Source organism: Mus pahari, chromosome 1 (genome assembly GCF_900095145.1).
Source record: "Mus pahari chromosome 1, PAHARI_EIJ_v1.1, whole genome shotgun sequence".
NCBI classification, from domain to species: domain Eukaryota; kingdom Metazoa; phylum Chordata; class Mammalia; order Rodentia; family Muridae; genus Mus; species Mus pahari.
In genome coordinates, this window is record NC_034590.1 from 156,507,836 (window position 1) to 156,518,134 (window position 10,299).

Below are 10,299 nucleotides of genomic sequence, written 5' to 3' on the forward strand. Positions count from 1 at the left end.
ATATATATATATATATATATATATATATATATATATATATATGACATTTCCTGTCTCTGAGGAAGGCCCTTCAAGTGACAGTGTCAGACAGTGGCCAAAACAAATAGATTCCACTGAGACTTGCTGAGGAGTGAAGCTTTGACATGCCAGCGGTTGGTTTGCCTGTTAGAGACCTCCCAGAAGGTTCAGCATGGAATGGACCTGAAATAGATCAGAAATCATAACCTATGCTTTTTTTTCTTCCAGAACTTGGCTCCTAGGAAGGAGCAGACCTTTCCCGACTGGAGAAGGGAAAGAGAGGAAGCAAAAGAAGGGAGTTTCCTTCTTTTCTCTTGGGCTCTCAGCCAGACAGCCACAGGCATAACTTTGAAAAGGCCTAAATTTGTCCTGGATGCATTTCCCTGATTCTCATCCCAGCAGCCCTAGCCCCCACAGCTTTCAGACCCAAGGCCTCCCTCCAGAGATTCTAAAAGCAAGGAACGAACTCCTTTCTCTCACAAACCCAGAGCCACTAACTCAAGGGCTTCATAGGAAATGCTTCTGGGAGCATCTGTTTACTCAAAATGAAAGGGATACCTTGAGGAACGGGCACCCTCGCACAAGCCCCAAACTAATCCTTTGGCTTGTGACTGCTTTTCAGAATCGACTTTCCTTTCCTTAAATTCTCTAAAGAGACTGAGTTGGAGTGGCTGCTAATTTTTATAACAATATATAGCCAGCTCTTCATAGGACCTGTTTTAAAGGACAAGCCTGAACTCACCGTCCTGCCTCGGGGCCGGGGCTCCATACCTGGGGAGTAGACAGTCTTCTACTTTCTAACAAGCTGGACTTGAAGTTGCAGTAAATCTCCTGGTTGAGTGACAGGTGTTTCCCAGCTCAGCCCTTGGGGAGATTCTCCAGTTGGGCAGGACACCTGTCCCCAGGGGCCTAGTGGGCTGGACTCCTTAGGCCCTGTTCAAAGTAAGGGGGTGGCTCCTACCAGGTCTGGGAAAGGGTTCTGAATTCCCTCTCCTTTGGTCTGTCTGTCTGTTCAAGTCTCTGGGAATGGCTGCTTCCTTATCTTTTTCTTTCATTTAAACCTCTCTCTGTAGCTCTCCTCCTTTCTCTTCACTGGAACTACTCAGAGCTCTGATCTCAGTCCTTCTGTCTCTGGCTCCGGCATCTGTCTGGGCTCCTGGCCTCCTTCTCCCCCCCCAACCCCTCCCCCGTGCTGTCATTCACCCCGCTCCTCTCCACGCACAGCCAATGGAGAGACCCGGCCGAAACAGCTAGGCTCGCTCGCTCAGGGCTTTTTCGCCCGGTGATTGATGTCCCAGAGTCAACAGCGAGCGAGCAGCCGGAGAAGGGAAGGAGAAGCCGGAGAGGGGAAGAATACAGCTCCCCCTCTCTCCTTCCCCTCCCCCCAACTTTGGCCCTTCTGCGCACTTCGCCTTCAAGTCTCAGCGCAGCCTGGAGCGGCGATTGCCTCCGCGCTCCGACTCGCTGCCCGGGTAGTCCAGCGCAGCGAGCGCCCGCGCCCGGGCCCCCGCGTGGGGCCGGGGCCAGCATGGAGCACCTGGGTCCGCACCATCTCCACCCGGGCCACGCGGAGCCCATCAGCTTCGGCATCGACCAGATCCTCAACAGCCCCGACCAGGGCGGCTGCATGGGGCCCGCTTCGCGCCTCCAGGACGGAGACTACGGCCTTAGCTGTTTGGTCGGAGGCGCCTACACTTACGGCGGCGGGGGCTCCGCCGCTGGGGCGGGGGCCGGGGGCACTGGCGCTTACGGCGCCGGTGGCCCAGGTGGTCCCGGTGGTCCGGCGGGCGGTGGCGGCGGTGCCTGCAGCATGGGCCCACTGCCCGGCTCCTACAACGTGAACATGGCCTTGGCGGGCGGCCCTGGTCCGGGCGGCGGCGGCGGTGGCGGGGGTGCTGGTGGCGCCGGGGCGCTGAGCGCTGCAGGGGTGATCCGGGTGCCAGCGCACAGGCCGCTAGCTGGAGCTGTGGCCCATCCCCAGCCCCTGGCCACGGGCTTGCCTACTGTGCCTGCGGTGCCGGGTGTCAACAACCTTACCGGCCTCACCTTCCCCTGGATGGAGAGTAACCGCAGATACACAAAGGACAGGTTCACAGGTGAGTCCGGCCCGCGCGCGTCCCGCCTGGCCGTGGCTCGGGCTCTGTGCTACCCACTACCCTGCTTGATGGCTCCTTGAAGCTCTTTCTGAGCGCCAGGTCGCCTAGCGCTTCTCCGTGCATTTCCTAAGTTCAGCTGCTTCCAGGATTCTATGTGCTCAGAATCGCTCCAAGAGTTCTTGCAGCCTGGGTTCTTCTGTCTCTCCTCTAGGACCCCATTCGTGGAAGCAAAGCTTGATCCCCTCTCTGGATCCCTCTGGATCCCGGGGCCCAGTCAGGTAGAGGGCTGTAGATTCAGGACCATCTTCTGTCAACAGTCTAGGCTTTGCATGCCGTGTGGGAAAAAACAAAACAAAACAAAACATTTTTTTTTCCTGTCCTGGCTGCGGGTTTCCTAGCGGAGGCCAAGAGCCCCAGAATTAGATACAAGAAACGGTTCTCCTACCTCTTGTCCCCTAGTATACACACACACACACACACACACACACACACACACACGTGCTCTGAGTTGTGGTGCGGGTCGCTGCAGATCCGCAAAGGACCCAAGCCCGGGTGAAGGAGCTGAGCCTTCTTCCTGGACCGCCGGGATTCTTCCGAGTCAGTGGCGGCAGCACAAGGCTGGGCCGATTTTCGTTTTCATCCTCGGTATCCCTCCCAGGGGTCGGCTCTCTTATTTCGGGGATAAATAACGCATCCGCCTGGACAGAGGGTTGACTGGAAGACAACTCTCGGAGACGCACTCCGTGGCCCAGCTGCCTTGCTCTCTGCACCTCCCTCCGCTAGCCCTAGCTCCCTCTGACCTGGCTTCCGTTCTCTGTGCCCTAGCTCTGGAGTACCCTCTTCCTCGGCGCTCACTTCCCACTTCCCGCTGGCTGCCTTTAGTTGTCCTTGGATCCTTAGACCCGGAGCTGCCTCAGGAAGGTTCAGGCCCCCATGGACATACAGCTGTTAGGAATTGGGCCCCAGTTAGCTGTTCAGGCCTTAGAGAGGGGAGGCAATAGGTTTAGGCCGCTGCGTGTGGATGGGACTCCCCAAGCAGGCTTCATGCCTTAACTGTGAAGTGTGTGTGTGTGTGTGTGTGTGTGTGTGTGTGTGTGTAAAATGAAAAGAACAGTCTACAGCAACTAATCCTGTCCAGGCTACCCAAAATTACCCTAGGCCCCTCTGCTTCTGTTAAAGACAGCACAGGCAGAGAGACTGTCCCTAGGGGCCCTAACCAAACTTTGGGGCCACAGTAGAAATGGGAAGGAGTTTCTGTGCTCACTGTGGAGGAAGGACTCTTGTCAAGGGGGTTCAGTGATACAACCTAAGTCCTCTCATGAGAGAGGTAGGGGACCCAGAGCTTATCTCACTCCCCTACTTAAGGCCAGGTCAGTGTTGATGACTGACTTTAACCCACTCTGTGAGCCCACTGGGGTGTGTGTGTGTGTGTGTGTGTGGTGTATGTGTGTATACTATACAAAAGATATCCAGCACGGGCCTACTCTGGGGAGTCACAGTCAACTGTAGTGTCAGGCCTGAAGGAGGTTCTGAGAGTGAGTGTATGGCTGTAGTCCTGTGTTGCCCCACATCCTGTTGCTTGTCTCGGTGTGCAGTTTCTTCTGTTGGAGTACAGATCTGGAAGTTTGTAGCTATATCTTCTGTATGACCGTGAGGCTGTGGCTGAGACCGGAACAGGCCCTTCGGCCTGGAACTGTGGTCACCCTGGGCCCTTTTAAATTTAGTGGCTGAGACTGAGGAGGAGAGATGCTTTGCTGTCCCTAAGTAGGGGAGAGGGGAGTCAAAGGGGAAGCAGATGGGATCTCTGAAGTCCCTGCCTAGGGAGATTTCCTAAGCAGCAGCTAGGGGAGACGTCAGCCTGGCAGGCAGGAGGGAGCCCTTTGCGATCCTGGGCTGGAGGTGGAGGGTTGCCGGGTCCCCTTGCTTTTAGGGGATACAGCCAGTGCGCTCTGACTCGCGGGGTGTCGGGCCTGGGACGCCTCCTGACGCTCTGCCGCTTGCCTCTGCCGTCTGTCTGTCTCCCGCTCCAGTGGCCCTCTCACCCTTCACTGTAACACGCCGTATAGGTCACCCCTATCAGAACCGGACGCCCCCTAAGAAGAAGAAGCCGCGCACCTCCTTCACGCGCCTGCAGATCTGTGAGCTGGAAAAGCGCTTCCACCGCCAGAAGTACTTGGCTTCGGCGGAGCGCGCTGCTCTGGCCAAGGCGCTCAAAATGACCGATGCGCAAGTAAAAACCTGGTTCCAGAACCGGAGGACGAAATGGAGGTGAGCTCGCGGGGCGGACCGGTGGCGGTGGAGCGGGCTTCCCCTGCCTCTCTCGGATTGCACGCACTCCCTCTGCTTGCTGGTTTCCGATCGGTTTAGACAAGTGAGCGTCTACAGTCACTGGAGACCACAAACAATGAAGGGCAGTAGCTTGGTGGGGCTGGAGAATCCTTCCTGTGTTTTAAGAGACGCTACAGGGCTTTCAGGACAGCACTGTCTACCCAGTGTAGATGCTGCTCGTCTCTGCCGCTGAAGCAAATGGGCCTATAAACCAGTCTATGCGATCCGGACTTCAATACTCAGGGAGTCCTTTAGGGGCTTTTGATTGCCCAGCCTGCCTTTACCGGGTGGAACCTCCCCTGACCCTGAGACAGAGGGAGCCGCGCCAGGTCTCTGCGCTCCAGCCGGACTCTCCGCCGAGCGTCTGGGGCCCCGGACCGCCGGCTGCCGCTACTTACTGCCTCCTCCCCAGGCGCTTGAGCTCTGCGCAGTCGTCCCCCATCCTGGAAGGGGAAAATCAATCTGCGCCGGCTGTGGCGGGGATTCTCGGGTCCCACTGAAAGGGGGAGGATCAATTAGGAACAGATGGGTGTGAGGGAGGAAGAAAGAGACATTTTCCTTCTGTCATCCACCGACGACAGCGCTCGCCACGCTCTCTCTCGTTTTCTTTTATTTTTTTTCCCCCGAATGCATACACCTCGGCCTTCCTCATCTTCTGCTCACCCTTTCCCCCAATTCTTACTAATATTAGGCCACCACACACCCTAAGCAGCTTTATTCCCTGAACCCCGTGCACCCCTGAACCTTTCCACACTCCTCTCATTCTCCTTATGCTCCGGGGAGTCTCTGAGCTCAGACCCTGGGGAGGTGCTGTGGCAAGAGTCTGAGCAAAAATTGGCGGCGCCGCTCCGGGCGGGCCTAGAGCGGGAGGAAGGAATTGGAGTTTCCTCTTTTTCTGAATGAAGGCGAGGAATCTGCCCGAGATTCCGCCTTCGAGGCCACAAAGGAAGCCCGGGCCCCTGCGAGTCGTCTGTCCCCCACCAACATTCCTGTGGCTGGGGAAGGGGTGGGGAACGGGCTTTCAGCCCTTTGGAAAGCTAGTTAAAGGAGGAGCTGGGCTAGCTGAGGAGGGTGACTGGTACCCTCAGAGCTTTCGAAGGTGGAAGGGGGCTGGTGCTTAGAATGCCAGCCACAGGCGAGGCGAGGAACTTAACACAAAGGGGAGGGACAAAGATGGTCCATTTTAGAAGAAAATAATAATAAAAAAATTAAAGGTGGGGCGAGTGGTGCGGGAGAAATACAAGCAGCCAGAAATCTGTGTGTGAAGGAAGGTATCGGATTATTTAAAACGTGATTTTTCACTTCGAACTAATTCCCCTAATTCAGAGGAAAGGAAGGGGTGAAGAAAAAAACATAGGGTAAGACAGAGTGTGGAGGGAAACATTTGGGCAGTTTAAAATTCAGGGAGACGGGGAAGATGAGAGACAGAAAGACAAGGAAGTCAGAAAGGCGCTGTGAGAACAGGCGGGCGTCCGCCTCGCCCGGGGAAGAGCCGCGAGCTTCAAGCGGTTTCATCGATCGCCTACAAATTGCTTCTGGAGGCCCCGGGGACTCCCATTAGGTCTGTCCACCTTAGAGACAGACGTTTGATCTCAGTTGACAGGGTGGAGGGGCGGCATTAAATGGAATAAGTGAGTCACCGCCTCTCTAGACCGCCTGGGAGGAAGCTAGGTCCGGAGAGAGCCTAGGGGCACTGGGTTTGGCACCGGAGGTCTGAGGCCTGGGCAGGCTGGAGGTCTTTCAGGCATGGGATAGCATCTGGTCTTGGGATAGACCAGTTTATCCATGGTGTGCCCTTGAGAGTGTAGGCTATGTGACTTAATGGGGAGGCCCAAGAGTTTCGGTCCGTTGGACTTTTTCATTGCGCCTCTAAGACACTTCTGCTCCATCCATTTTTGGGGTTTCCAATGTTTTCGTCAGAGTCAGAACCCCCAAGAGTGGAAAGTGCCTTAATGGGGCCATAAAGAAACTGAGGGGTGCCAAAGGGACTGTCTCCTGGGAGCTTGCTCCCGGGCCTGCGCAGGCGCGGGAAGAGGGTTAGAGTCCTGGCTAGTAATTGCTTGTTCCCCACGCAGGCGACAGACAGCAGAGGAACGTGAGGCCGAGAGGCAGCAGGCGAACCGTATCCTCCTGCAGCTGCAGCAGGAAGCCTTCCAGAAGAGCCTGGCCCAGCCTCTGCCTGCAGACCCACTGTGCGTGCACAACTCCTCGCTATTCGCCCTGCAGAACCTGCAGCCGTGGTCTGACGACTCCACAAAAATCACCAGCGTCACTTCCGTGGCTTCGGCCTGCGAGTGAGGACCCAAGGCCCATTGAGGGCTTTCCTGAGAACCAGAACTCTCGACACCCTTTCTGACTGCACGCAGGAGGGAAATGGGGGCTTCTGGCAAGGCTCCCAAGCACCGCCTCCACACCCCTGCGGACACTTCCTGTCTTCGGTGGAAGAGGGCTGGGGATACAGGCAAAGACATCTTCCCAGAGCCTGTGTGATCCTGCCCTCACACTGGAACAGTTCAGAATCCTCTGTTTTCCTCTATTTCATAAAATTTACTGATTTTTAACATGGGACAGAGAGACCCAAGGGAAGTGGGGTCCGGAAGGCTTCTGGGATCCCCAGGCAGCCATCTGTACTAAAGCTGGAAACCTCTCTATTCCTCTCCTCGGAGGAGAGCCCGGAGGCCCACACAGAGGTGATACCTCTGTCCCTCCTGGTATCACCCCAGAGCCACACACAGGGGCCTATGGCAGAGTGTCAATGCACACACAGGATCATAGCAAATGACCCTTGTTGCGAGGCATAGTCTGGGGTGACTCTCAGACTCAGCCAAACAGCACGGACCTCAAACACAAGGCCATAGTCACACATAGTGGCACACACAACAGCTAAACATGGCCTGTCAGGTCCTCAGCCACACATCCCAGCGTCACCCAGGTATGCACAGACAGGCTTTCACACAAACGCAGCCCATTTCTCCAGATCCTGTTTGGGGAGGGGGGTAAGTTATGCCCTTATAAGTTAAGCGCTTATAAGGTGTTTCCTGTGTAACCATTTTATAAAGTGCTTGTGTAATTTATGTGGAAAAATAATAAAACCCTCCGGATCAGGACTCGGGCTGTCTGCTCCTTGCCAAGGAGCCCAGGGTTTGGTGCAAGATGGAGCTTCAGAAACAGCAGCTAGCAGACTGGATCTGCGGGAGGAATGGATGTGCAAGATTATCAGGCTCTGCAGAGAGAGGAAAGGGAAAGGGAGAAGGTGATGCTGAGGGGAGCCAGGCCATCCTGAGTTTGAGAATGGGATAGTTGTCTTTGGGAATGAGAGCTGTGTGTTTTGTGTGAGCAACCAGTCTGTTACTGTTAGTGAATGCTTATAATGAGATTTGAAGGTGTGATTATGTTGGAAGTTTTAGTGTAAAAAGTGTTTGTTTCTCCTTAAGTTGAGCTTACAGTAGTGGTGTGTGTGTGTGTGTGTGTGTGTGTGTGTGTGTGACCATGTAAGAATGAGCCATTTGGGGGTAATTTTGTGATTAGCCATGTTTTTAAATTGTATATGAATCACGTTAATATGATGGAAGTACACATTAGTTTTCCTTTGTGAATCTGGTTTTGTGGTAAACGTGTGTTTCAGAGTGTGTATCATCTCTAATTGTATAGGTGTAATTAAGTGCGAGGGATAACCATGTGTGTGGCAGGTACTTGTGTGTGTTGGTTTTAATTGCAGGAAGTGTGGAGGGTTGTGGGAGGGTGGCCCTGCGGGGCGAGAGTGTGTGGCTATGTGTGAGTAGCTGCAAGTCAGCACTGATGATGTGCACACTTGAGGTTGTGAGGTGAGTATGCAGGGTACACTTCAGGGTGATCAACATCTGTTAAGGAGTGCAGGGGCTCCGTTCCTTTCCTAGCAAGCTAGGACACCAAGTCAAGTCATTGAGTCAAAGGTTTAGCCAGAATCTTCCCTGCCTGGACTCTCAATACCAGCCCGGACTATCAGGAATCTACGAAAGTGACCTTCCAAGGACCTCGGGGCCAAAGCAGTGCTTACAATACCCACACACCCTCATCTCTCATTTTTTGAACTACCAGACCAACTGTAAAACAACAAAAAGAAAGGAATTTGGGCCTGGGAGTGGGAGGTGGGACTGGAGAACTCACTGGGAACGAAATTAAGTAGGAGGTTGGGAGTTGGTTCTTTGGAGAATTTTATAGGTGGGAAGTTCCGTGTGGTTGGGGTCTGGACAGTCACATGGAACCGTTTACACCAACATCACCCAAGTCACTGTTCTGTGGCTATTGGCACTCATGGCCAGGTTGCAATACAGGGACAAAGAGTCAACCACCCAGAAAGCCCAAGGAAAAAGAGGCTGGGTAGCCTCTGAGTTTGCGCCTCTGAGACTCCCTCATCCAAAGAAGGGCTTCTTGGTAAAAAGGAAACCCAGGATTCCTGGCAGGCTTTCCAGGCCACAGGTGCTCGGACTGTCTTTAGCAAGCTCTCTATTACACAGGAGAGGGTCCGTGCAATCTCTAGGGAGCAGTCATGCAAAGTCATAACACCCAGTACCAAGCCAAGTCCAGAAGTGACTTTCCAGAACCCTGAGGATTTTTTCTAAACTGGACCAGACTGGCTGCCTCTAAATTCGGTGTGGGGCTGCAGCTGTAGAGCACCACCACCTTTATCTCTGCCCGGGTTGTTTTCCATCCCCTCCTTTTGTAATGTGGAAGAGTCTTCTGTGTGCGACCTGTGCCTTTTGATATCCTGGACAAGGTCTTTCCTGACTGGAGGGCCCCGATATTTCCTCCCTAAGCTGCCCAACGGAGGAACTCAGAGATCCCAGAGCCCAAACATAAAAGTCCCCAAGTAACTCCAAAGCTACTCTCACCTTCTCTTGAAGAGACAGAAGACAAAGTTGGGCACCCGTGCCTGATACTTTCTCTTCATAGCTTTGCCCTGGCACTCATAACTGGGTCAGCAGATGCAAGTCTTAAGCCCCGCTGCTGCTCTCCGATGCTGCTAAGTTCTGGGACCAGAGCATAGTTTATCCCGGCTTCATTCCTAGCGCCGTGGCGGATGCATGAAGTCCAAATGAGCTATCCACACAGCCTGCCTGCTCCCGGTCTCTGGATTTCGCTCACTCCTGGAACTGCTTGGGGATTCCCAGGCCCTGGATGAGACCTCCCAAGGGTATCAGACTTCAGGAAGTTTGGGGATCCTTGACGCTGAGAAGTAACGCGGTACTTTTCCCTATCCGCCAGGAATTCGTTGGGCCCGAATCTCAGCGAATCCCGCGTGCACCGAGCGCTCCCAGAGCGCTGCAACCCTAGGAAGGCGGTGGCCCGGCCAGGCTTGCACCGAGCTGCTGCACCCTCCCCTCAGGAGGGTCAAGGCCAAAAGCTCCAAGAAAAAATAAACTCGAAACTCTCTGTTTTCTATCACGTCTGTCAGAAACTCTGTTTCACATAAAAAAAAAAAAGAAAGAAAAAAAAAAAACAGAAATGGGAAAAAATCATCTAAATAATAACCTGTGTGCTGAGGCGTTGAGAGAAGAAACAGTAGTAATAAACCTGTCTAGGCAGAAAGGCCTATTTCCTTCTGAGGCGTGAGTGAGTCTGTGGCAATGGCCAAGTCCCCAGCGCAGAGTCCTGGGCAGCAGCTAAGACTTTGTCAAGTCTGTGGCCCCAGGAATCCAGGAGGAGCTGAGAACCAAAGATCCCCCAAGTTGTGCAGTGGGCGACACACAGAAAATCTGGCTCAACCTGCTAACTATAATGAAGGCTTTGTGTGGCCAGATCTGTGCTTGGGGGCTGTGCAGGCACTCTCTGGTGGATGAGTATTGATGTCCTCCCATGACTTCCCCGGGAGGTGCTC

The 10,299-nt window shown here is 54.2% G+C and overlaps 1 protein-coding gene across 1 annotated transcript; it reads left to right on the forward strand.

Annotated features, from left to right (window-relative positions):
* Positions 1-1,312: 1,312 nt before the first annotated feature.
* On the forward strand, positions 1,313-7,549 carry Tlx1 (T cell leukemia homeobox 1). Its single transcript, XM_021211765.2, has 3 exons — positions 1,313-2,114; positions 4,181-4,382; positions 6,518-7,549. The coding sequence occupies exons 1-3, from the start codon at positions 1,547-1,549 to the stop codon at positions 6,738-6,740; spliced, it is 993 nt and encodes a 330-aa protein (XP_021067424.1). The 5' UTR covers positions 1,313-1,546; the 3' UTR covers positions 6,741-7,549.
* Positions 7,550-10,299: the final 2,750 nt, after the last annotated feature.

Bases quoted from the DNA above. Each gene is read 5' to 3' on its own strand.
- Tlx1 (XM_021211765.2), top strand. From the start codon at position 1,547: ATGGAGCACCTGGGTCCGCACCATCTCCACCCGGGCCACGCGGAGCCC. The intron at 2,115-4,180 runs GTGAGTCCGGCC...CACGCCGTATAG, and splicing joins CACAAAGGACAGGTTCACAG to GTCACCCCTATCAGAACCGG. The intron at 4,383-6,517 runs GTGAGCTCGCGG...TTCCCCACGCAG, and splicing joins AACCGGAGGACGAAATGGAG to GCGACAGACAGCAGAGGAAC.